Below are 26,762 nucleotides of genomic sequence, written 5' to 3' on the forward strand. Positions count from 1 at the left end.
CAATTTTTTTTTTAAGAGCTAATATTGGTCGGCTAATTAATCGTTGGGGCCCTTAGTCTATACATTATTGAACTATTAGCCGTAACCAATATAAGCGTAGAAACTTAAAGTCAAGCTGAAAATGTTGAAAAATTGGAGTCCATGGCAAAACTTGTCCATGCCGGTATTTCTGTGCCTCTGTGCAGTAATCGTTTCCTGAGACTGACTTTTTGTCGTTGTGTGAGTGAAGCATCACGTTGGTGTCGTTCCAAGTATTTATGACACTTTTGAGAAGTGCGTACAGTACAGCATTTAGGGCACTTCCACATACTGATGGGGATCATTCTGTCTTTTTTTACATATAAATATGAGTGACGGTGATGTCATTAAATATGTTTCCCTTCAGTGATGTCACATATTCTTTTGTGTAGGTCCATCATGAGGCGTCTCTCATTTCCTTGCTGGGGTTTGTGCTTAATTCTTCCTCCTTTCATGTGTCATTCCCGATCGCTTCCTTCCCTCCTGCATGGGCTCCCTGCCACTGTGGCTTCTGAACAGTTTTTTCCACCACACTGGTAGGGAGCCTCTGTTGCGGTCTGACGTGACCCTCCGTGGATTTAAATCGTACAGCGGCTTCATCATCTTCTTGCGCCTCCTCACCCGCATGGCCCTCTTGAACGGAGCCAGAGCTTGCCTAATGGGGGACCTCTTCTGCTGGACCAAGAAACCCTTGGAAGAGGAGCCGCCCATCACCAGGTGACCTTTTGGGAACAAGGCAAGTATTTAGAACTGTTTGGTCAACATTCTCTGGCAGGCATTTAGTGGAAGATTCTGATTATCTGTGTTCTGTGGTGTAGATAAATGTGGTCACCAAATTTTAACAATTTTTTTTAAAATCAGAGATGCAATTGTACTTTTCAATTTTTTTCCTTTTTTTCGATTTTGGTGATTTTCAGCTGATCAGTATCTAGCTGAAACGATCGGATTTCTGAATTTTATTAATTTCTAAAGGTTATTAAATATTTTATTCATTTGATTTGAGGCAATGCTGACTTAAAGCCATATTTAAAAAAGTTATGTTGGGTTTATTTTTATTTTAAAAAAAACAATTAAGATAATATTGACATTGCGCTATGCACGAGTGGGTCACGAGGTTGAACAATGTCAAGTTCATTCTGCTTGGATGTTACGTCACTCGCTGTTAAGATCATTAAATGGGCTTGGTTTTGGCTTTGCCACTGGGCTCACACAAACATGGAGAAAAAAACTATTCATTTGATTGTATCCAGATCGGGTCATCCCAAATCGTACTCGCAAGTCAAGAATAAAAAGCAGCTGACTAATACGCAGTCTTTCTAAAAACTCGTCAGTTGGGGTACTTATAAGTCCAGGTACCGGCACTGTTGGATGGATTTGACTCGGTCTATCCGAAATAAGCTAGCTCAAATATTAACGTCTCCGCTGTAAACTAACCACAATAATAAACATAAGGTTAATTGACAACACTCTGACAAATATCGATCAAAAATGCCATTTAGCAATTTTTGATACACAAATTATATTTGATGTGTTTAGACGTACATAATGAAGAGGATTTTCATTTTGTCCAATTCAAAAGTACACTGAAGCCATACAAAAAAAAAAAAAAAGAATACGATGTTTCATCTACGTAAAGTGCTAATGGATCGACAGCTGGCATTGTGGTGGCTTTACCTTGAGCATGATGGAAGTCTGCTATGTCCACTTAAATTCACTGGGACTTTTTCCTGTCTTTCCTTTTGCGGGTCGCGTTTAATTGCTCTTTTTGTCAAGGAGCGACTACAAACAAAAGTACAAAAGTGAATTAGAGCTAAACAGGTTGTGTTGCATTCTTATTGGCTGACAACTCCCCTTTTGCAAGGGTGCTTGCGAAACTACCACAAAACCATTAACACAGAATATTACATGGGTACTTCCTTTCATACTGCAGCATGAAATAACAGCACCATTGTATTATATCTATCACCGTGTGTTGATATATAAATTCTCACTGCCTTATAGTCCTTGTTTTGCTAAAGAGTGCCTCCGTGTGGTTATAAGGGGAACTGCTGAAATGGAGTGACTTGAATGATCACTTGATTCAACAATCGTTTGTTCGTCCTGTTTTTAGGTTGGCTTTTTTTGTATTAAAGGAATGTCATGTGGACAACAAATTAACAAATTGGGGGAGGGGTGCGAACTACATATTTTCTTGATACTTTAATTTGAAATGATGATAATGGAGAACAGTTATCGAACTTGCCAAGTTACCGTATTACAGTATATACTATTACTGATACATTTGACTTTCATTTTATATGCATTTCACCTTTGCATATTTTTTGTCATGTTATATGCAATCAGTAGGCTATACTTTAGTTTTAATGAAGCCATGTTGGCCAAGAAAAATGGAATTGTGCTGGTTATTGTTGAATTTTCTTATTCATTTTTTGTTTCGTAAAAGAAAAAAAAGTGTTTCAAAGAGCTCCGAGCCTTCACCCTGTTATTGAAATATTGTCATGTTAATCTAAATATATGCACGACCTGATGGGCGGGGGTCCACTTTACTATACTTGTGTGTGTATGTGTGTGCGTGCGTGCGCATATACATCTTAAATAATTATATGTATTTATTAATGAACTCTGTTAGGCAATGATATATTGGAGACACTGTGGGTGGGGTGTGTTGGTTATGAGAAAATTGATTGGCCATGTGATGATTCACTCTCCTGCCTGTTGACATCATCACCAGGATCCTCCCTCCGCCTCCATCGTCCATCCTCCTCCTCCTCTTCTTCTTCCTACCGGTACTCCGTGCGCCTCAGCCCGGCGATGGTGGACTCCGGACCCGGCGAGGCCACGACGACGACGACGTCGACGTCGTCGAGGAAGCCCTTTTCGGCACCGGAGATCCCCCCACTAGACCGCTGCGACTTCGGCCGCGCCAAGATCCGCGCCAGCGTGCGTTGGCTGCTGTGCAAATCTTACGGCTGTGCAGGTGAGCTCACCCTCGGGAAGGGGCTCCATCACTACATGCGTCTGCTTGGGTGGGGCGTTCCGTGGATAACCCGCCCGGCTTCGGTGGGCCATTAGCGCCTCCGTGTGCGTGTGTGCGCGTGCGTGTTCTCTCCTAGCTTCCATTTAGTGTGGTAGCTCCTCTCGAAAAAAAAATATATATTATGTATGTCGCTCATGCATATCGGAGGTGGTGTCCCAGCTCACGCGTGGGTTGCGCGGATGCTGCATCATCAGTGCAACAAAAGACTGAAGAGCTGCAGCAGACCTGCAAAAGTGAGCTGTGCTGCGTGGAAATGGGTCAGCACGCTGCAGAATATCGGTGTCAGTGTGACTCGCTGTTGCCTTATTGTTGTTGGGGAACAAAAGACACCGAGGGGGAGAAAAAAAATGCAACGTTGCATTCGCGATGCTTCACTTGATTGGTCCTTTGTCGTGGTCGGGTGTGTGACGTTTTTCCACGGTCTCCGTGTCCCTGGCTAATCAATGTTTGCCGCATACACTTGACTCTTGAGGTGCACCTCGGAGTATAATAATACAAACAAAGCGAAGAATCCTATCGGCTACATTACACTGTCACAATGTACAATTTCAGCACTGCTATTGTTTCAAGCCACTCCCTGTTGAAGTTTACTGTCAAACTAAACATCAAACTAGGACACTTACACATGATGGATCCAAATCAACCACATAGTCTTTAGTTGGCCAACACTTTATACAATATTTTGTGATCTCTTGGTCTCTCACAATGTATGATGTGTTTTTATTATTTTAAGTGTTTAAAGTCCTTAAAAAAAATAAGCGCCACAAATGCTGTAAAATCATGCCTAGAGAGTATTTCAATCGGGTCGTCCCTGCGATGGAGGGAGGATCACCGTACACAATTTCGCACTTACTGCACAGGGTTGAACAAATTAGTCAAGTTCTCACCGAGTCAACTCGACAGCACTGCCGTGACATTAAGAGTACTACTACTCGCAACCAGAATCTCTGAAATTAGTTTGTCTTCACACTAAATAACAGAAACGCCTCAATTTTTCATAAGTGTGTCAACAAGGCAAGTTGTGCTTCACTTTTGCTCACATTTTCCTCCAGGATTCCCTTTAGAAGCAATCAAAGCTAAGGTGGTCCAGAGATGGCCCTTTGGAAGCTTTGTCCTGATTGTGCCTCGATGAGATTAGCTGAGGCATTATGCTAACCTGGTTAGCGGGTGCTTGGCTCCTTTCCTCCGCAGTCTCATTGCCTCTGTCGGCACCGCGGGGACACAATGACTTATTTCGTTCTCCGTCGTTTCCATCGTGACCACGTGCCCGTTTCCTGAGGAGATTTAACCCTAAACCCGCTGTGGTGATCACACTCGTTGCTGATGATTGGTGGAGAGTAGGATTTAGAAAATTAAGTAGAGCATCTACGCGGTCATAAATGTTCCTACACAGACAGGGAGGGAGGAATGGAAGACCGCCCCCCCCCCCCCCACCCATCCCGAGCAGTCATCCCGACTGCGCGAGCATCCTTCGGAGACTGGGACAGCCGAATGTGGGTCAGTGTTTCGATGTCGTCCCTTCTTGCCTCGTCTTGTTTGAATCGCGTGACCTGACTCTCACTTTGGTCCCATCCACCTCGTTGAGCTGTTCATGCAGAAGATAACATTAGCATCTCGCAGGATATGACTCAACATTCACTGAGGAATAACTTTTTTTTCCCTCCTTGTTATTATGACTTGGTATTTGCTTTCAGTGTTGGAGGAATAGTTATCCATACTTAGTACTTTTTACCACATCACAGTTTAGAGTACATATAGTACAGTACTACCATGCATATTTGTGGTCCAGTATTCACCAATTCACAGATTTTCATACTTTTAAAACCTATCCTCTATTCGGCTGAAGCCTTGACTAAATTGGTAAATAGTACATTAATTGGTCCAAAGAAATATGTCGAAGTGATACATCTCCACAGAGACGAGCTTTGTCTGTTGGCGCATGACCAAGTTTAGCTTGAATTTTTATGGAGAGTCTTGACCATGTAAACATGCAGTTGGGTGCGTTTTTATTTTTATTTTTTCCAACGCCAAATCATCTAGAATTTGTTCATCTTTAAAAGTGTGAAGATGTAAGATGAGTGAAATGATATTAGGTGTGTCGGGATAGACGAACCAAGCTGGGAATTTGCACCTGTGCATCCTATGAGCGTCCACTTTTTCCCAACGTGACGACAGATTGCATGCGTCCGCAGAAAATGTGCCGGTGGAGTTGCGGGAGCCGCTCTATAAGGACCAGTATGACCAAGAGCACCTCAAACCGGCCGTCTCCAAGCTGCTCCTCTCCCCGGAGATCTACTGCCGAGCTCAGGCCTTGCTTGCGCAGACACACGGGGCCCCCGCCTCGGCCTCGCAGGACTCGCCCTCCGACAACTGCGCCTTGCTGCACTTCCTCACGAAGAAAGGTGTGGCCCCGCAGGTCCAGGATGTGGACGTCACCGAGGACGACCTCAGATGCACCCCCATCAAGATGGTAGGACTTTGGGCCAAAGTTGTAAAGACACTTCATTAGGTACACCGGCACAATCAGTCAAAACTGAACATTACTCTCGTTATAAAGGAAGAATATATCTTATACTGCACAAGTGGACCATAATGTTAAGACTTGTAATGGAGGAACCAATTGTCAATGTCATATTTTTTTGCGTTCTGGTCGCCAATGGGTGCAGAAAGCCCACCTGGCCCTGATGGACTCGATGATGTCACTGGCCAGCAGGGAGATCGTGCACAGGGTGAAAATAGCGGCCGAAGCTGAGCAGATGGGCGTCGGAGCGCCCTGGGAGAATGCGCTGCTCTTCTGGGTCAACAGGGTGAGTCGCCAACGCTCCTCCCTAGTCACAAATGTGAAGTGTGAAGCCCTTTTCACACTCTACTCGCTCAGTGCGAAAGATTTGCGTGGCCGCACAGAAATACAATGTTGCCCTGGTTGCCAGCATGCCCATATTTGGAAGTGATGGTTTTTTTTTTCCCCCAGTTTCGCCTTGGAACTGATGATTTCTTGTTGCACTGGACTGACTTGAATGAAAACTCTTCATCCATCACTATCTGTGCATTGCTATGATGTGCTGTGATGGATCAAACCGCGAAATGGCCTTTAATTGTCACTGCATCTTCTTGACAGTTGAACCAGAAGCTGAGAGAAAGCACCGAGGAGGAAGAGACACCCAAGCCGCCGCAGCAGATCACTGACCCTCAGCACTCCCAGGAAACGGTACTTGACTCCGCACACATACAAAGTGTGACTTCCCTCATCGAGGTGCGTCGGTTCACCTTGTAACATCCTCACCCTCATTCTGCTCTCTGTTCCCCATCCCTCCTCCTCGGGCTCATGTGTATTGTGCCACCTTGCTCTCCAGCAGGGCCCGCCCACCCGTTGGTATTGGAAACTCGTCCCCGTAAGTGTGCGTTCTCTCTTGTCCATCTCCTCTCTATGAATGCGTGCGTGCACTCGCCGAGGCTGACGCCGCTGTGCCTGCTGGAAATGCCATATTATGGGATTAAGATATAAATGTGAGTTTGGATGTGTGTGCGTGTTCTTTTATTATCTGCCTGTCATGTCAGATGACCAATGGGGAGTGTCTTCATTTGTCCCTCAACGTGTTGCCTGCTCATGTTTGTTCTCTCTCGCAAGCCACAACCGCATGTTGAGTTCCAGGAACTCGATGGTCTTAGTAATTGTATGAACTAACTAACTAACTAACTAACTAAAAATTAACTAACTAGCTGCTGAATGTTCCTTGAAAAGTAACTAACTAATGAGAGTTACCTGACTAGCTAGGTAGCTAACTGGCTCGCTAGCTAGCTGACAAGCTATCTAGCTGACAAGCTATCTAGCTAGCTAACTAACTAACTGCTGAATGTTACTTGAAAAGGTAGCTAACTAGAGTTACCTGGAAATCTAACTAACCAACTAACTAAATTTGCAACAATTTACGGACTGACCGACTAGTCACTGCAGTGCATCTAAAAAGTCACCACACCCCTTTTCAAGTGGCAGGCTTTTGTGATACAAAAAAAGGAGACCAAGATAAGTACAAAGTCATTTTGAAACTTTTTACACCAGTCATGTGACTGAAAACCTGTCCACCTCAATTGATAAAAATATTTTCAAGAGGGGAAGTAAACATAAACAACCGAGATAATGTGATTGCAAAAGTGTTCACACCCTGTTGTAACCGGCTTTGTTCTGAATGAGCTCATCCCATTCAAATTCATGGAAGAAAATGGATGTGACCTTTGAGCCACTGAGCCAAGAACAGCACTTAGGCATGTTCGTGACGCAACGGGATCATGGCTCTGTATTCAATATAAAATCCCCACCTTGTGACAAGCCTCCTAGTCATCAGTTTGATGAGGAAGGAGGAGATGTTGGGGAGGAGGGAGGTCAAGCCACATCCATCTCGTTTGTCACTCGCCCCCCCCCATTGCCCCCCCCCCCAGTTCCTTGTGTGTCACAGTGTGATGATTTTATTTTTTTTCCAGGGGCCCCTTTGTCATTTTTATGCTTGTGTCCCTCTCTCTGCCACGCCCCCGTCCAGCATGCTATCGCTTTTTGTTTGAAGGAGTCGGGGAACAAACCTCCAGTGGTAATGTATAGCAGCTCGCTCTTGTCGTCATCCACATCCTCCCCCCCCCTCCCCTTCCCCGCTAGCAACGCACCCCCACCCACCCACAGGCTAAACTAACCTCCACCACATCTGCTGTAACTTTGAGCTCCTGCAACAAGGCTGCTGGAATGAGTCTGGTGTCCGTCCGTCAGTGTGTGCACTTCTGCTGCATGCGGGGCACAAACCCTCACCTTCAAGCCACATTTTTTTTTCCAGCTGCTTCATGTTTCGTGATGCCTGTTTTTGCTTTGTTTTATGCAGCTTGAGACAGCACCCTGTGTTTGGTGTGTGTTTATTTTGGATGACCTGGCACACGCTATCTGGTCACAACAATAGGTACACCTGCACTATCTAAGGGAAAGCCAAACAGGACTTCATGCGTGTTTAGTGTCATTGACCAAAATACACCTTGATTGTCTTTTGACATTGTGCTCTTGAGCTCCAGGCTAGAATCCAGATTTTGGGGAGGCGCGTGTTACATGTGATTTAAAAATAATAAAACTAAATTCCCAAATACAAAGTGTGAAAATGAAAAGAATCTTACTTAAATCCTATTTATTTACGCAGAATTAAAAAAAAAACTTAAATCACAGCCCGCGAATTTGAGTATCAGTGAATATTCATCAAACCTGAATGTTAATTTCTTTGCAGCAATGTTTATTCCGCTCCTGTGCAAGTGTACCTAATGAAGTGTCCGTGAGCATACAGTGTCTTTATTTTTCTGTGGGCTTTTTCTTGCCGTGGCTTCACAGATTTCTTTCTTTTTCATTTTTTAAATCACATGAGGAGGACCCGCACCTCTTCGACGTCCTAAATGTCCCAATGTGGACTGTCATTTTTCAGCGTGCTCTCTGCTTTCTACTCCTCCATTAGATCCGCTACAGGAAGGACAAAGTGCAGTCCAAGCTGACTCCCACCTTCCCTCTGGTCACCGCGGTCAAAGATTTGTCTAATGGCTGCGCTATAGCCGCTGTGCTGCACTTCTACTGCCCCGGCGTGCTTCCTCTCGAGGGTACACACACACACACACACACACACACACATACATGCATCATTAAATATTGATCTTTTCCTCCTGGCACAACAATAATCAACCGGCGTTGTGCATATCATTTCTGGCAGATGTATGTCTGAAGGACACCATGTCAGTGGCCGACAGTCTTTACAATCTGCAGCTGATTAAAGAGTTTTGCAAGAGCACTTTGCAGAGCTGCTGCCTCCTTCGCCTGGAAGACCTTCTCTATGCTCCGCCTCTTCTGCATGTAAGCTCCACCCCCTTATAAACGCTACTCGGCAGCATTCGTCATTCATAGGTGGAAAACGAGTACCGTCCCGCATTGGAAGACGTGATTTGTCTTCTAGCCGGTCATGGAAACGTTCAGTAAAAAAAATAATGGGGAACAAGTACACTGTATTATACAGCATTGGTTCACCAATCACCGGTCCACAGTCCGATACTGGTCCATTGGTCATTTGGTATCGGGCGCCAAGGGCAGAGCAAGAATTTTTTGTTTTGTTTTGTAGCAGAGGATATTTGTAAATGCTGTAAAGTCATGACACATGGTGGTGCCAATAGTAGTCGAGGTCATGACAGCAACTTGCAGCATACATTGGAGGTGCGGCACTTTCTGTATTTGTTTACTTCATTTGGGAATGGCTTCGAGATGCGCTAAAGCCACTATGGATGTGAGGATTGACGGTAAATTGCTCATTTGGGATTGCCATGACAACGGGAGAGAGAGGGAGGGTGGAGAGAGGCTCATCTCCTTATGGCCAGCCGTTGCATCGAGACAATTTTGAAAGTGTTATTCTAAGGTGAAACTGCCACATATGGCCACTACTGTATTTACAGATTCTTTTTTTTAAACAAGATGGCAGAATTATAATTATTTTTATTTATTTATTTATTTTTTGTCGGCACAGCTGAACATCCTGAGTTTTGTCGCCGAGCTGCTGGAGTGGTTCGAGATCAAGAAGCCTGATTTTGTACAACCGATACAAGCCATTGACCTCACAGGTGAGTTTTGGGCTATTGGTCACGTGTTTAGTCAGGGGGGTGATGCTGGCTTGAAATGTCACAGAGTGAGGCCCCTCTTTGCACAAAAGCAAACAAAAAAAACAATAAACAACTGTACTGTACTTGTTTGGTGGAAAGCACTCGGCCTCGTGTGCAGTTTCTAATAAGCGGCACGGCACCTCTTCCTCGTCCTTTCAGATATTTCGGGTGTCGTGTTTTGTACCAGTCCTGTCAGTGGGAACAGCAACAGGTAGAAAACAAAGTTGTTTTAGTCCAGAATACGATGGAGCAACTCAGCAACACTTTTCATCTCCGATCTTTCCAGTGGATCTCCTTTGTTCGTCTTCAAACAACCTTTTGTGACCGCCCCCTCCCCAGTATCACCGGGTAAGACACACCAAACTATTGGACTAACCTGAGAATCAATTAGCATTTGGACCACTGGGTTCTCTGACCATATTGCAGTTTAGCATTTTCGCCGCAAGCGGCTTTGCAGATATTTTTTGTGGAAAATGTCCATCCATCTTTCACTTAGATCCATGCTGGATTGTGGAAAAATGAAAAAAAAAAAGATTATAAATCGCAGGGTTTATAATCTTTTTTTTTTTTTTTAAGGAGTTGGCTAGTTAATTTTTCAGACGTTTATTGAACGCTGGGAAAACAGTAAGACACAAAAAAAAATCACAATGAGCACTCATGAAGCAACTGATGTTGACCACAGCTCACGCTCAGATATCCAAATGCCGATTCAATGACATCAAGCGTCCCTTCGCCCCGCCCTGACTTGAAAGCACATGCATGGATCTAACACAGAGACACTACAAGAGGTCCGGTACTTTCTACACATTTTATACTCGCAATTTTTTTCTGTTCAAATACATTTACCGCATGTTTTAAAAGTGTCATTGAACAAGCATCCTTGTTAAATGGCTTGGAATTGAAATGGATTCGCATGGGACAGGAGATGTGAGCCAATCTCTTTTTTCGTCAAAGAGTATGCAGAAAAGTGGTTAAGATTGAATGACTGTCTGTGTCTTATGTGTTATGTGGTGTTATTTTGTTATTAAGACTTCAAGATGGCGGCGCGAGAGTGGCTGCCTTTACAGCAGCTCCTATACTTTTTGTTCTTCTACTTTCTTCCTTTCATAACTTTGCTGTTGTAAATTGGGAATTTCTCCATTTTCTTATTCTTATTCTTAACCGGATGGCAGGCTGATTGGACGCTCTAAATTGTCCCTAGGTGTGAGTGTGGGCGTGGATGGTTGTTCGTCTCTGTGTGCCCTGCGATTGGCTGGCAACTGATTCAGGGTGTCCCCCGCCTACTGCCCGTAGACGGCTGGGGTAGGCTCCATCACCCCCCGCGACCCTAGTGAGGATCAAGCGGTTCGGAAAATGGATGGATGGATTATTCTTAACCTCGGCACCTCCTTGCTAAGCTTTTCCTGTCCTGAGTCCATAGCGCAGCATCCATGAATGCATGCTTGCATCATTTTGGCATGGAGGAGCTTGCCACACACTCGCGAACCTTGCAGAAAGTCTTTTCAGAGTCGCGGCGGCTCTTCTCGCTGCAAAGGTGGCGCAAGTCCATATTTGCTTATATTTTCACATCTAACTTCTGATTATGTCCTTGCAGAAAACAAAAGCTGGACAAAGAAACAAATCAGGTGCGACACTCACTCGATGTGTTTCTTCCATAGCCGACGTGTTGTTCTGTTCATACTTTGCCTTGATTTTCGAAACCGTCTTACTTTGGCTTCTGTGGTCTCACTGCACTTACATCTTCAACTCCCCCCACCCCCTCCCACCGCCACCTTTATCCGCCCTCCTGCAGTCGTCCTCTGTCCGCAGTGACTTTCAGCATCCCATTTGGGCTGGACAGTGATGTTGATGTTGTCATGGGCAACCCAATAGATTCTGTCTTTCGCTCTGTCAGCACGGACAGCCCGGGCGCCAGCATCCCCGCGCCGACTTTGCTGGCGGGGATGACTCGCGTACCCTACAGCCCCCCGGAGGACCTCAGTCACCTGGTCAGCGCTTCGGCACCATCGCAGCGGTCTTCTTGGGGGCCCTATGCGCACCCGCCGCCTCTGGGAGAGCTGCCCGCCGTTGAAGAGGCATTACACGCGGCCCCCGGCAGTAAGGATCGAAACAAGGGAAGGACTGCAGAGAAAGATGCGAAGGGAGTTTTGACAACAAAACCGGAACCTAGGTTATGTCCCGAGGGCGCCCCTGCCGGTTTCTTCCTGCACTCCCCATTGGAGGAGACCCCTCAGCTCAGCAGTTCCGTCCCTTGCCACTCGGGAGTCATTTATCGGCCGGTAGGTGGAGACGCGAGTAATAGCGGTGGGAGGAGTCAGAGGAAGGAGAGGCAATCGCGGGCAACTGATAGGTCACGTGACGATGACTCTGTCTTGCGAGACGGCAGCGTTGACTCGTCGGAGGCATCCGACGACGCCCCCAGAAACGCCCCCGGTAATATGCGACCCACTAAAAATCATCACGGACACAACGGCAGCCCACGCATGACAAGCTTTGCGGAGCGACGGGATAACAGAAGAAGACATCCCGTCGCTTCTGGGGAAGACTTTACCACTCCTCTGACTCCAACGACCCCGGGAACGCCACACACTCCCTCCACGCCAGCAGGAACTCCCAGTCAGAAGGATAGCCCTGACCTCCGAGGTCCCGAGCCGGGTCCGGAGGCCCGGGAGCTGGGAGCTCGCCTGGAGGAAAAACGCAAAAGCATCGAAGCCCAAAAGAAACGAATTGAGGCCATCTTTGCCAAGCACAGACAGAGGCTCGGAAAAACGGCTTTCCTTCAAATGAAACGAGAACAAGGGGAGGGTTGGGGGCAGGGAACGGAGAAGAAGAACCTCTCTCTGGAGGAGCGCCTCACCCTCATGGAGGAGCAGCTGAAAAAGGAGGACCAAGGCAAGGAGAAAGCCGAGCCGTCCGACTCCGAGCCTCCGCGGCTGGAGAAGCAAGTCACCTTCTCCATGGACAGCAAAGTGGGACAAGAGAAAGAAAAGGCACCGGAGAAAGAGAAAGGGGGCGATGCCATTCTTGTGGAGTATAATGAAATTGTCCAGAAACTGAGTGAAGCTTTGCAGTCACTGCAGAAGGACATGCACAAGTTAACGGAACAGCAGCAGCAGCTTCTGGGCAACCAAAGACCAAGAAGCTCCCAAAAAGTCAAAACCGAAAAGTCAAAACCGAAAGGTAACACGAAGGCGCTCGCCAAAACCCCTCCTCCCACACCCGCAAAGACGCCCCCGAGAACCCCTACCAAGAATCCGGCCACGAGCAGCAGCAAAGCCTGGATGATTCCACCCGATCCCAAAACGTCCTCGGTGTCGTCGCCGTCCCGACGGAGCCGCGCTCTCTCTGCGGCGACTTCGCCAAAAACAATCGTCTCCTCCTCCTGTCCGGCCCCCCGCACCAAGATCCACATCTCGTCAGCCCCCCGCAGTCCCAAACACCAACCGAGAACGCAAACTCACCCACGACCCTCGGAGCTCAAGTTCCCCCCTCTCAGTCGCGTTTTGACTCCAACTCACACGGTGGACACCCTCCCCCACTTGCGAAGAGTGTCGCCCAGCAAGTGTCAAGTGCAGACAACGTCGTCCTTCCGCATCGGCGGACTTCGAACTCCCCAGGAGGTTTCTCAGCCTGCGCCCCGGCCCGACGACAGCACCTCAGACACGCCGTCCAGCGAGACGCCGACCCAGTTCAGCCTGGAGCTCGAGCGGGATGATGCCGAGGCGGCCGCGGTGCCCGTACCGCCTCTCCAGAGGGTCACGAGTGGCAGCGGCTCCGGAGCGCCATCGGAATGCTCTTTTGAGAGCGAGACGTTCTCGATTTCTGCCGCATACGCCACGGGACAGGCCGGGGGCAGAGCTGGAGGTGCCGAGAAGCACTGCGGTACGTCGCTCTCCTCCCTTGGAGGACCGCGGGAGGGAGGCGGTGACGAACCAACGGATGAGGGGCAGGACTTTTCATCCGATTCCATGAGTGACCAACTGGAATCTGCGGCGGAGCCTGGACTCGTTATTGCTTCCGGTGCCGCGGCGCAGGTGGATTCAGCCACAGAAGCTGGGAACTCTTCGGAAGCGCAAACGGAATCCAGTGACGGCCAAGCAAAAACCGATCCCGCAGACCCACTTGAAGAAAACAGTGAGCTTGGAGCCAGAGGAGGGATAGGATTCTTTTTTAAGGTGAGTGGTGACGAATAAAATCAAGGTCGGTAGTTTTCCATTTTTTTTTTCCACCACGGAGCAGTTTCACAAAGTAAACCAAGATTTTGATAGTCCGGCAGAGGACCAAAGAAAAAAAATGGAATCATTAAATACACAATTGTCCATTACGCTGAATCTTGTTGGTCCCACCTTTTTGTCTCGGGAGACATCACACCCCAATTGGTGTCCAGTCTACGCCGTCATTTTGTTTTGGGTGGCCTGCAGGTTGGGGGATCTCCATTTTGTGTCTGAACTGTGTTATTGCGGTTTCTGTAGGAGGATGTCGACAATGAAGAGGAGATGGCCCAACGGAAAGCTCTCCTCTTGGAGAGGCAGCAAAGGAGAGCCGAGGAGCTGAAGAGGAGGCGACAGGAGCAAGAACGTGAAAAAAAGTGCGGGCCATTCCAAAAACAACGTCGTGAGTCAAATCCAAGCTAAGACTGTTTCCCCTCTTTCTTCAGAATGGAATCTTCAGACAAGACTGCCTCTTCTCCTGCGAACACACCTCCTATTGGAAACACCTCACCCTCTCCCACTCCTCCGGTCACTCCAGCCCGACGTGGAGATTTCACGCGAGCCGAATATGCCCGGCGGCAGCAGCTGCGGATCATGGACGACCTGGACAAGATGCTGCAGCAGAAATCAACTAACCAGGGACGATCACCCGTCAGGAGGGCGCGAACGCGGGCACGGCCTCGCAGCGTCACCAGGGAGGAAGCGAAGCTGTCTCTGAGCCCCGCCAAAAACGCCACCCGTAAAGAAATACCGTCGTCGCTTCGATCGTACCCAAAGAACTCGTTGACCGTCGCTTTTCTTCCGACAGCCCCGAAGATGACCAAGTCTCACTCGTCACTCAACCTGGCCGCGGCAGATGTGCCGGGAAACGATGATGGCGATAAGAAAATCCAAAGGTGCTCTTTCGATTTGCGATTAGCATCACATGTGTACTTCACTCATTTCTTAGCATCTCGAGCGCCGTGTATCCACCACGCACATCGTTAAGCGTTTCTCTTGTCAAGAGTCAACTCAGCCACAAACCTGATGTGCTATAAGCCTAATTTTGGTTTAGATTCGGATCGTTTTTCCGACTGATCGATTGGAAAACGAAAGCTAACACTTACAGTAATCTGCGCCTGACAGCCGACCCGATTCGCCTGCTGGATGCGTGACGCCGAGCAGATTTGCCAAACAGAATGGAGACTGGGAGACCGGTTCAAATGGAACCCCGCCTGCCCTGGAATACACAGGTCTGGAGCATTGTGACATACGTCCACATAAACACACACAGTTTTTCCAACAACGACGACTGATTTTATGTTTATTCGATCAGGTCCAAAGCTCTTCAAAGAACCAAGCTTCAAGTCCAACAAGTTCATCATCCATAACGCTTTGTCTCGCTGCTGCTTGGCCGGAAAGGTCAACGAGCTCCAAAAGAACAAGATTGTCGAGGTACAAAAAAAAACAATTAATGGCATTTCAATTCATTTCAATGGGAAAATGTGATTTGATACACCAGTACATTCATCCACGAACCACGAAGAGGCTAGAGGGTGGAGGAGGGGGCGGGGGGGGGGGGGGGGGGGGGTCACTGCGCACCCTTTTGACCTGCTCTCCCTCCAACCGCAGGAGATGGAGAAGAGCCCCGCCAACCACTTCCTCATCCTCTTCCGAGATGCCAGCTGCCAGTTCCGCGGCGTCTACACCGCTAACCCTGATTCTGCGGAGCTCGTGCGCTTGGCCGGTGTGGGCCCCAAGACGATAAGCTCGACCCAGGTGGAGTCCATGTACAAGTACAGCTCAGACCGCAAGCAGTTCAGCGCCATCCCATCCAAGACCATGGGCATGAGCGTGGACGCGTTTACCATACCTGGACACCTGTGGCACAGCGGAGGGGGGGCGGCTGCAGCAGGAGGAGGAGGAGGAGGAGGAGGCAGCAGGAGGGCAAGCGTCACGAAAAAGGTGCTCGTTTCCAAGTGAGCCACACCTTTGCATATTGTTGACATATATCGGATTTGACCCTAAGGGTCTTTGCAGTGCAATTCTCAACCTGTCGAGTTTGTCAAATGCTAATAGTTTCTTTCAACGGCAGAGTAAGAAGTCGACTGATTTCAAAGGATAGCCGAGCCAATATAAGACGTCCCGGGCAAGCTTATATCCATCCATCCATTTTTTTTCCCCATTCAGGTTTCAGGTGAGCGCGTGTGATGCCCCCAAAAACTGACAACTATTAATAATAAATTGCTTATATGTTGATATTGTCGATGTTTCCTAGCTATGCAAATATGCAAATACAACACAGTGTTGTCTTGAGATATGACTGACCCGAATTTTTGGAGATACGAGCCATCAATCAGCCTTTTTTTTTTTTGCTTTGACTTTTGAACGATGCTCATTTCAACTTATTTCGCAAGAAGCAGCAGTTTGGTAGATGCTGAACATTTTATCTGGTGCCAAAACATGTGATATGACAGACTTTTTGTGGCGAACACATACAGGGGAAAGTTGCTTGTTCTGCTTAGGAAATGTTAGGAATAAATTTTTTTGTATTATTTTTAACCACAGTTCGACTGATAACCTGGTAAGCCAAACTCTTGATAATGTAAATGCTCTGCAATGGGCTCAATTTTAGAAAAAGGAGCGCGCCGTATTTAGCCCACGCACCATATTTTGCCCACACCTTCACCAGAAAATATGTTTATATTTGTTTGGGACATCGAATACATCTAAGGTGAATGGTGGTTGCCTGTGTGAGTGAGTGAGTGAGTGAGAGAAAGAGAGAGAGATCTAACTAATGTACGTTTATGCCCCCCCCCCCCCTCAAAACAACAAAAACAAAACTGAAAACGTGATGTTCCTGGTTGCAAAATGGAGCCGATTTTGTACGTTGACACGAAAGGACTTTAGCATTGTGCTCCTTTGGAGTGCACGTGAATAAAGTGGTGCTTTACAAAAAGGACTATTGTGTGTGAAGTGACGGATTAAACTCTTCTTCAATCAAAAGACTGTCACATGATTTATTAAATTAGGAGTGTATTTTTGGTCATGCGAAAGGAATATCATGAGGTCATTTTCAATATCGATTTTTTAACAGTTCTTCGTAAACCGAAAACATGCCTGCTTTAACAACTTACCTTTTCGTGCTTGTGAATTCCTGAAGTCGTGAATGCACCAAAGGAAAGTAACAAATCTATCGCAAATATAACCTGTTGGGAGTGGAAATAAATACATAAATGAAGTGATGAGCCCAGTAGGGTTTTCAGTCATATTTATTGCACCCTCCTCAGAGCCCCACCAAATGCTACTAAGTGACATATTGAACCTAAAACCTCATATAGATGACTTCCGCTATTTGTGTGGGTTAGCCGTTAGCTGTCAAGAGCCTAAGAATATTTATTGCAATTGAGCCACAAAATACGGTGGGGGGGGGGGGGGGGACTTTAGAGGCTCTTCTAATTTCAAATTTGAGTTCCTCAAATAGTAGCCGTTTCTCTAACAGGCTGCCATATCCACTGAATATATATTCGCTACAGTTCAAAGTGGAGCAGCATTTGCAGCAGCACATTAATGTCTCTCGGGAATGATGTGTCGGTCGCGAACGAGCCGGTACAAAGAGGTTTGAAGTGAACGATGAGAGCCAGCACCCTCCCTCAAGAGCCGGCTCTTTCATATTCCTTCTCTCTCTCTCTCTCTCCCCCTTTCCCTCTCTACGTCGCTCTCTCTTTTTCCACGTGTCTGAAGTGAGGTTTGGCAGTGGCTCAGCTGCGGTGCTCAGAGAGGTAGACCAGAAGAGAAAGCGGAGAGGCGAGGGGCTTGGTAGGGACTGCACGGAGTGCACGCTGGGCACATGCTCCGTCGCGTCTGTGCAGCCACAGACAGACTAAGGATTTGAATTTCCCAGTTCCAACTCGTCCAGAGGATCATAAACACAACGACAAAGACCAACATGGTGAGACAGCACCTGATAAAGGTACCCAGAGAGTTGTATTTTTTCGGTGGGACTGTACTTGCAAAGTTGAGAGCCACTTCAGTCGAAGGTTTGTCGTTCCTATTGGTCACCAGTAGATGGCGCCCTTAAGACCTTGTCAACACCGTAGATGATGGGCGCGAGCCTCAATAAGGCGTTTTAACCTGAAAAAAAAACGACCATATATAGTAAGGCGTTTTTAGCCTAAAAAAAACGACCATGTATATAGAAAGACGTTTTCAGCTGAAAAAAACGACGATATATAGTAAGGCGTTTTTAGCCGAAAAAAACGACCATATATAGTAAAGCAGTTTTAACTCGAAAAAAACGACCACATATAGGAAGGCGTTTTTAGCCGAAAAAACGACCATGTATAGGAAGGCGTTTTTAGCCGAAAAAAAACGACCATGTAGAGTAAACTATTTCAACTCGAAAAAAACGACCATGTACAGGGAGGCGTTTTTAGCAGAAAAAAACGACCATGTATAGTAAGAATTTTAACCCGAAAAAAACCGACCATGGATAGGAAGGCGTTTTTAGCCGAAAAAAACCGACCATGTATTGGAAGGCGTTTTTAGCCGAAAAAAACGACCATGTATAGTAAGCCGTTTTTAAACGAAAAAAAAATGACCATGTATAGTAAGGCGTTTTTCGACGAAAAAACCGACCATGTATAGGAAGGTTTTTTGAGCCGAAAAAAACTACCATGAAAGTAAGGCGTTTTAACTAAAAAAAACGACCATGTATAGTAAGGCGTTTTTAGCCAAAAAAACGACCATACATAGTAAAGCGTTTTTAGCCGAAAAAAAACGACCATGTACATATAGTAAGGCGTTTTTAGCCGAAAAAACGACCACGTATAGTTAGGCGTTTTTAGCCGAAAAAAATGACCATGTATAGTAAGGCGTTTTTAGCCGAAAAAAAACGACCATGTATCTAGTAAGGCGTTTTTAGCCGAAAAAAACGACCATGTATATAGTAAGGCGTTTTTGGATGAAATTTTTAGCCGAAAAAAACGACCATGTATAGTAAGGCGTTTTTGGAGGAAAAAAACGACCATGTATAGTAAGGCATTTTTGGACAAAAAAAAAACGACCATGTATAGTAAGGCATTTTTGGATGAAATTTTTAGCCGAAAAAAACGACCATGTATAGTAAGGCGTTTTTAGCCGAAAAAAACGACCATGTATATAGTAAGGCGTTTTTGGATGAAATTTTTAGCCGAAAAAAACGACCATGTATAGTAAGGCATTTTAACTCGAAAAAAACGAGCAAGGCATTTTTGGACGACATTTTTAGCCGAAAAAAACTACCATGTATAGTCAGTTTTCAGCCGAAAGAAACGACCATGATTAATAAAAAAACACAACTCCACTGCTCTGCGTGGTGCTTTGGCTCAGTGGTAGAGTGATGGAGTGCCACACCAGAATTGAGTGTTCAATCCCTGCTTGTTGCAACATTGTCTACTCTTTAACCACCATATACAACTTATTTGAGGAAAAACACAAAACAACCCAAAGGTTCATTGTGGTGGGTTAGCTCAGTGGTAGAATGCTGAAGTCCCAAATCCAGCGGTTGGGTGTTCGATTCCCAGTGTTTGCAACAAGGTCACATCTTTCTTTAACCACCATTTGCAGCTTTATTGAAGAAAACACAAAACAAAAAATAAGTTATGAGGTAGTGTGGCTCAGGGGGAGAGAAACCATGTCCCAAACTAGCGGTTGGGTGTTCAATCCCCAGAGTTTGCAACCATATCCCGGTTGTTTTCGGCTAAAAATTTCGTCCAAAAACGCCTTACTGTACATGGTCCTTTTTTTCGGCAAAAAACGCCTTACTATACATGGTCGTTTTTTTCGGCTAAAAATTTCGTCCAAAAATGCCTTACTATGCATGGTCGTTTTTTTTTTCGGGTAAAAAGGCCTTACTATACGTGGTCGGTTTTTTTCGGCGTCGTTTTTTTCGTCCAAAAACGCCTGACTATAAATGGTCGTTTTTTTTTCGGCTAAAAATTTCGTCCAAAAACGCCTTACTATACATGGTCGTTTTTTTTCTGTCCAAAAACGCCTTACTATACATGGTCGTTTTTTTTCGTCCAAAAAGGCCTGACTATAAATGGTCGTTTTTTTTCGGCTAAAAATTTCGTCCAAAAACGCCTTACAATACATGGTCGTTTTTTTTCGGCTAAAAACGCCTTACTGTACATGGTTGTTTTTTTCGGCTAAAAATTTCATCCAAAAACGCCTTACTATACATCGTCGTTTTTTTCGGCTAAAAATGCCTTACTATATATACATGGTCGTTTTTTTCGGCAAAAAACGTCTTACTATACATGGTCGTTTTCTTCGGCTAAAAATTTCATCCAAAAACGCCTTACTATACATGGTCGTTTTTCTCGTCCAAAAACGCCTTACTATATATACATGGACGTTTTTTTCGGCTAAAAACACCTTACTATACATGGTTTGTTTTTTTTCAGATAAAAACGCCTTACTAGATACATGGTCATTTTTTTCGGCCAAAAACGACTTACTATATATACTTGGTCTTTTTTTGTGGTTAAAAACGCCTTATTATACAGTACATGGTCGCTTTTTTCGGCTAAAAACGCCTTACTATACATGGTTGTTTTTTCGGCTAAAAACGCCTTACTATACATGGTCCATTTTTGGGGGTTTTTTGGATTAATGTTCAATAAAATAAGTAAAAAGCCATTTCTTTGCTTGATAATTGTTGCTATTTGCAGTCAGTAGAGTTCAATATTTAGTTCACGGAGTCATTTCTCAAAATGTATGCTAAATTTGTCATTAATATTTAAAAGAAAAGCTCAAGTTAAAAGAACCGTTTTAGAGCCAAAAACAGCCGTCTCTTTTCACTGAGCCGATCCAAATGAAGTGCACCACCGAAAAGAGCCCAAAATCCCATCACTGTCTCTCAGCAAAGTGTGGAGACTGCATGCTCTACACGGGTTCAATTCACAATATTAAAGATGAAGCTCCAGAAGAAGCATATTTATGTCATAATTCTTTTAACTTCACTTTCATTCGTTTTAATTGTAATGTAACAGTACTTTGGCTCCTAAAATGTGTTCACACAATTCAACAAAGCTATCCAAGCGCCAGCATGCTTTAATGCGCAAAAGTTGCAACGAACGACAACATGAGTATGTGGTGGATAGAATCAAAATCTTCAAAGCTTGATCATACCAGTGATTCTCAGTGCCACAGAAAAGTATCCAATTGGTCCAAAAATTATTCCTTTGTGACAAATAAAGTATCTTTGTTCATCCATCTGCGGGGCAAAATGAATGCTCTTCATGTGCAACAGGACTATCACAGTAGTTTTGTGCTCAACTAAGCAGACACAAGGTGGCGGCAAAGGACTATATAGCGCTGTTCTACTTAAAAATACTGTAGTTCCTCTGCATCAAAATACCAAAAGATGGAGCCAAAGCACAATTGTTATGTTTTAGCCCAAGCACAAAAACAATGACGAATGTAGGCCGGCCGGGTTCTAAAACAAAACCTGTGAATAGGTCAGTCCAGGAGTATCAGATTTTTTCCCCGTTAAAATACATATGTGCCTCACTTCCAAATAAGGTTGAGAAACACTGAATTATACAACGCCAATTTTAGCGGCAGTTTGAACATAACTCAGCAGCTAATACCAACACTGATGCAGTTTTCTGTGGCTAGTGCAGCACAATGAGCTAACATGGGTGTCGTAGTGCAACAGCAAGCCTCCACTTAGACGCCATCTTGTTGGGGCTTGGCCAAAATGCGCTCGGTGCTGTTCCCCATGGCGGTGTCCCCCTGAGGTTCCAGCGAGAGGGCCGTGGAGGCGGACCAGGTGGTGTTGGGCGCCACGTCTGTTGGGACTTTAACCGAGGTGGGGGCGGAGCTCAGGTTAACCCAGAGGCGAGAAGAAGAGGGGCTGGGCGGCATGTCGGCGGATGCGTCGGCTGGCGTGTCCGAGGTGTTGGATGATGTCAGGTTGGTGGCCGTGAGGGAGGCGGAGTCTGCGAGGGGATCCGATGAGAGATTGGCGGGAGGGCTGGGTGTCATCTTGGGGATGTGAGCGGGAGTGGGCTCCTGTGGATCTGAGCACACTGGCGGCCCCTCAGCCACGTACCACACCTCGTTGTGCCTGTTGAGAAGCTTGAAGGGACTACACGTACGCACGCACGCACATAAAGTGAAATGTTATGTAATGAGGATTTCTTTGAACAAATATAGTGGTGCCTTGAAATATGATTTAATCACTTTTGGACTTATTTTTGTGCCCAGTGCCAAGTCTAGCGCAAAACTATATATAATAATGACCCCCACCACCCCATTTTGTGTTAACATCTTGCATTAAGCAAGCAGACGAAAGGCTAATCTATGCAGTTGTTTTAAACACACGTGTAGTTTTCCTAGAATGTTTATATTTATCAGCTCGTATCTTGAAAACCTTGTAAGTTGGGGGTCCCTCGTACACCAAGGCACCACTGTATCGGTTTCCCAGCCAAACGTCACACCTCCAAAATTAAAGCGTGCGTGTTCGCTTTTGGTCTGCAGACGAATCATTTGTATTGTGCACACCTGTCGTAGCCGACGCCGTAGTGGAAGGTGTGGTTGTAGGGCGCCCGCACTCTCTCCAGCTCTGTGGTCAGCAGGTGTGCATGAAGCCTGGACGTCACCGATAACATCCAACCTCCATAGCTGCGCACGTAGACGTCCATCTCGGGCATCTCGGTGAAATACAACTAGGGGGATGAACAGTGACACCGACGCGGCGGTGACTATGATGCTATCATCGCCACACTTGGTATCAAGTTAATGACACTCATGCTGCACCATCCACTCACTTTGTCATTGGTGGGTGCGGGCGGCTTGTCTTGGTACGCTTGCGGCAGCAGGAAGTGAAGCGTGTAAACGGCCAGCTCCCACATTTTTGTCTCCTCTGGGATTTTAACCAACACGGGCGCGGTCATCTCCATCTGGATGCCTGCCAGCAATACGTAATCACTCGCTTTAATGTAAGTGGGGTGGGATCCCATCTTTTCACAATCAAAGACTATTTGCTCTTTTCACCTGCTTCATTGGCGCCGGTGATGTACTGAAAAAGTCTCCTGAATGCCATGGCAGCACCCACACCCATGAAGTAGGCCTCGGCGTCTGTAGACACCCAGCGGGTGGGGCTGTAGTGTCGGACCTACACAAAAAAACGTAGTCAGCAGTTTTACTGTTTCACCCAAGACGATCCTTCACTTCAACTTATGAATCATTTAGTGTATAGGATTTATAGACGTGGACAAAAATGTTGGTACCCCCTCTGTTGGCGGAAGACAAATCCACAGTGGTCACAGAAATAACTTCAATGTGACAATAGTACAGAATCGGAATCATTATTATTGGCCAAGTATGTAGAACACATAAGGGATACACTATTGCAATAACAAGCAACGGCGAATAAAAAAGACATGACGGACGCGTATCGAAAGACTTTCCGTTAATGTAAGGGTACCGTTGTGCAATAGCGTGGAATATTGATCAACTGCAATTATTCAAGTATGTAGACAGCTGGAGCGACAATGATCAATGCGGGAATACGATGTTGCAAAAGTGCAAAGAGCCACGATAGATTTGAGTCACTGTTTCGGTACTTAATGGCGAGAGGGAAGAAGCTGTTTGAATGTCTGCTGGTTTTGGCGCGCATGGTTCGGTCGCGCTTACCTGAAGGGAGTAGCTGGAAAAGGTGGTGGGCAGGGTGTGGGGTGTCAAATAGTAAAAATGTAGTAAAAATCAAACAATGAAAATCAGACATTGGTTGGAATGGATTTTGCTTTTTTACCTTGAATATGCTTGTCTATCATTTTTTTTAATCTCCTCAGACCCTTTGCTTCCTCTGGTCCTTATTTAGTGCAGTACACATCTTATTACCAAAGAGCGCGATGGCTATTTTGTCACCCTTTAAACAGGCCAACTTTTGTGATATTTGTGTGTGTTAGTCAAACACACACACACACACACACACACACACACACACACACACACACACACACACACACACACATATATACAGTATATATATATATATATATATATATATATATATATATATATATATATATATATATATATATATATACAGTATATATATAAAGCCTTTATATACACTCTCAATGAGACTCACCTCACTGATATTGATCATAACAAAGGTGTCATTACTCACTTCATATTCATCGGTTTTGCAGACCGCCTCAAAGTCCAGGCATTCCTTTGTCTCAGTGCAAAAGCTGCCACTGGTGCTCGGGCTGCAACCAGTACAAACGGGACAATTGCATTTTTTTTTACAAAGAGAGTTCCATCAATCCAAAAGCATAGCATGCACAGTACAGTGGTGCCTTGAGATACAAGTGACTCCACTTGAGAGTTTTTCGAAGTACGAGCCATCATTTTGACTTTTTATTTCCTTCTTTGTTTTTGCTTTGACCTGCAAGCAGAAAACTTGAGATAAGGGTGTTGGATGGTGGCAGTGAACTCAATTCACTGTACTAAAAAAAAAAAAACACCAAACACCAGTTTTGGCAAATATTGACTCAACAACATTGCCTTCAGAATGGCTTTCCAGTTTAGCGCTAACAAAAATGGAAACATGACATGCTAATGCTAACACTTAGCATCGATAGTTGCACTTTGTAGAAGCAATGGATATTTTAACAAGAACGGTGGAGCAACACATGTAGGCAAATTAGACAGTGTAACAATTACTCGATATGCTGACCCATATTAGTAGACTCATGTGGTTTCGCGTTCTTTGGATTGAAAACAAACAAACGATCAAAAAACATCAGTCTCAAAGGTCCACAAAAAACATTTAGGAGCAGTGCTAATCAGATGATTGTAATGTTACTATACAAACTTTGGGGCAGCTTTTAGGACCACGCCCAAGGGCTATATCGCGTGTGTGGGGAAATAAATAAAATAAATTCAATTAACAAAAAGGGAAAAAAAACTGAATGTACATTTTTTGTTTATAAAACTACTTAAAATGTACATTCTTTTCATCTTTGTCATTTACTTACATGAGTATTTATTTCAGTACTATTGATTGGCTGTACGCAAGCAGAAATAAACATATCAAAACACAACGGCCCACTCGGAAAAAATTCAAAACTAGGTCAATTTATTTAACACTAAATCAACAACAAAATAAACAGTATCTATAATGAAAAATCCCAAACTGTTATAACCCTGCAGGAGTTATAAATGTGTCAGAATCTGTATTTCATGAAACACGTCGATCACTGCTGGCATGCGCGAACTTACCCAACACTTGCTTCCGTGGTAACCACAAGTGCCAACACGGCCCAAACTGACATGAATGTCCTGCAAAAAAACAAACGTGTCAATCTGGAGGAAAAGTTTTTTTTCATTCCCAACTAGGGCACTGTTTGACATTTTTTCAGTTAAAGTGCAAGTCAATTCCAAATATTTCTTGTTCCTAAGTACAGTATTATGTTGGTCTATGTACAACGTCAATGGAGCATGAAAATGCACAAATGGTTCTTCCATCCATTTTCCGATCCGTTTTCTCCTCACAAGGGCCGCGGGGCGTGCTGGAGCCTATCCAAGCCGTCTTCGGGCAGTAGACAGGGGACACCCTGAACCGCTTGCCGTCCAATCGCAGGGCACACAGAAACAAACAACCTTTCGCGCTCACACTCACACCTAGGGAAAATTTTGTGTGTTCTATCAGCCTGCCATAGTACCCGTAGAAAACCCACGCAGGCCAGGGGAGAACATGCAAACCACACAGGAAGGTTGGCGCTGGAATCGAACCTGGTACCTCTGCACTGTGAGGTCGACGCGTTAACCACTCGCTCACCGGGCCGCCACATACGGTTCTATCGACATTATTTTAAAATATATTATTAATCTATGTTAGGAGTGTGCAGTTATTTTTTTCCTATCACAAACGATGTTACAAAACTTTTTGGGGGGCATTTCCCATCATCCCAGTCCGCCACCCGCCTGGCTTGATGTGCAGCCTGCGTATGGCGCATTGTCACTGCAGCAGGAAAGAAACGCTGTGCTACCGCTGCATCACGTTCCCCACGCTCGCTCTCTTTTCTCCTTCTACCACCGGCAAAGTCATTTGGAGGTCAAGTCAAGGATCGGCATGCAAACTGTCCACTTTTTGCTTTAAACACTCTCAAAGAGCTCCCAAAGCTAGGACTCGTACAATTTTCTTGATGATTTCTACGTCTGTTCAATAGTTTGCGGCGGCTGCTCAGCAATGACGCAAACTGAACGGTGACGCAGCAGGAAAAGACAAAAACCAAAAAACAAAGGGTCCCAAAATGAACACGTGCTCTAATTTCACACATGAGGACGATCTACAGCATCTGTAATGTGTGTTTGTGTGCCACTTACATGCTTCCGGGGCGCGTGTGTCCTTCCCGCAGAAATGTTGGGAGACGCCGTGAGGTTGATGTGCGAGTGGTGGTGAGGTGTGCTGCAATATGACCGCACCAACTTCTTGCCCAGCACCGCATCGCGCCGGAAGGGGGGGGGGGGGGGGGGCACAGCATGAAAAAAAAATGCAGATGTAGCCTATAGATAGACTAGACATTGGAAGACAGAGAGGCAATATATGCTGTGAAAAAAAGTATTTGCTCTCATCATTTTTATAATATACAAATGAATAAACAAGTCATACATTTGTCTATTTTATATACTATACAGATGGGGTAGCCTGATATCATAGGTATTAAAAAGATTACCCCCTCATCAAAAAAAAAAAGCATATGCTGCAATCCACTACAACACAATTAGCCAATATTTCGAAAATATTGCATCTTTTTTTTTTACTCAATTAAAAACTCAAGTGTCTTTAAAAAATG

General features: G+C 45.3%; 2 protein-coding genes and 1 long non-coding RNA gene across 5 annotated transcripts; 1 reads left to right on the top strand and 2 right to left on the bottom strand.

Moving 5' to 3' along the window:
• Positions 1-240: 240 nt before the first annotated feature.
• LOC147200022 (uncharacterized) lies at positions 241-2,779 on the bottom strand. Its single transcript, XR_015101777.1, has 2 exons — positions 1,693-2,779; positions 241-740 (listed from the first exon to the last, which is right to left on the bottom strand). It is a non-coding gene; the product is annotated as an uncharacterized LOC147200022 (long non-coding RNA).
• On the top strand, positions 2,773-16,164 carry LOC147200023 (calmodulin-regulated spectrin-associated protein 3-like). 3 transcript variants are annotated; one of them, XM_086119427.1, is made up of 19 exons: positions 2,773-2,995; positions 5,248-5,525; positions 5,722-5,862; positions 6,174-6,263; positions 6,409-6,447; positions 7,591-7,638; positions 8,533-8,671; positions 8,782-8,921; positions 9,583-9,676; positions 9,875-9,926; positions 10,002-10,063; positions 11,310-11,340; positions 11,508-13,890; positions 14,188-14,303; positions 14,373-14,665; positions 14,735-14,822; positions 15,052-15,158; positions 15,242-15,360; positions 15,538-16,164. In XM_086119427.1, the coding sequence occupies exons 1-19, from the start codon at positions 2,830-2,832 to the stop codon at positions 15,886-15,888; spliced, it is 4,737 nt and encodes a 1,578-aa protein (XP_085975553.1). In that variant the 5' UTR covers positions 2,773-2,829; the 3' UTR covers positions 15,889-16,164. The 3 variants fall into 3 exon arrangements, with proteins under 3 accessions (XP_085975553.1, XP_085975554.1, XP_085975555.1); XM_086119428.1 differs by having other exon boundaries at positions 6,412-6,447; XM_086119429.1 differs by lacking the exon at positions 7,591-7,638 and having other exon boundaries at positions 6,412-6,447.
• A 4,818-nt stretch (positions 16,165-20,982) lies between these two features.
• soul5l (heme-binding protein soul5, like) lies at positions 20,983-26,414 on the bottom strand. The gene is made up of 7 exons (XM_086120701.1): positions 26,293-26,414; positions 25,186-25,245; positions 24,089-24,170; positions 22,948-23,068; positions 22,722-22,861; positions 22,456-22,619; positions 20,983-22,039 (listed from the first exon to the last, which is right to left on the bottom strand). The coding sequence occupies exons 1-7, from the start codon at positions 26,412-26,414 to the stop codon at positions 21,619-21,621; spliced, it is 1,110 nt and encodes a 369-aa protein (XP_085976827.1). The 3' UTR covers positions 20,983-21,618.
• Between the last annotated feature and the right edge of the window lie 348 nt (positions 26,415-26,762).

This window comes from Hippocampus guttulatus, chromosome 9 (assembly GCF_054856545.1).
Source record: "Hippocampus guttulatus isolate MCC_2025c chromosome 9, RoL_Hgut_1.0, whole genome shotgun sequence".
In the NCBI taxonomy this organism is placed as follows: Eukaryota; Metazoa; Chordata; class Actinopteri; order Syngnathiformes; family Syngnathidae; genus Hippocampus; species Hippocampus guttulatus.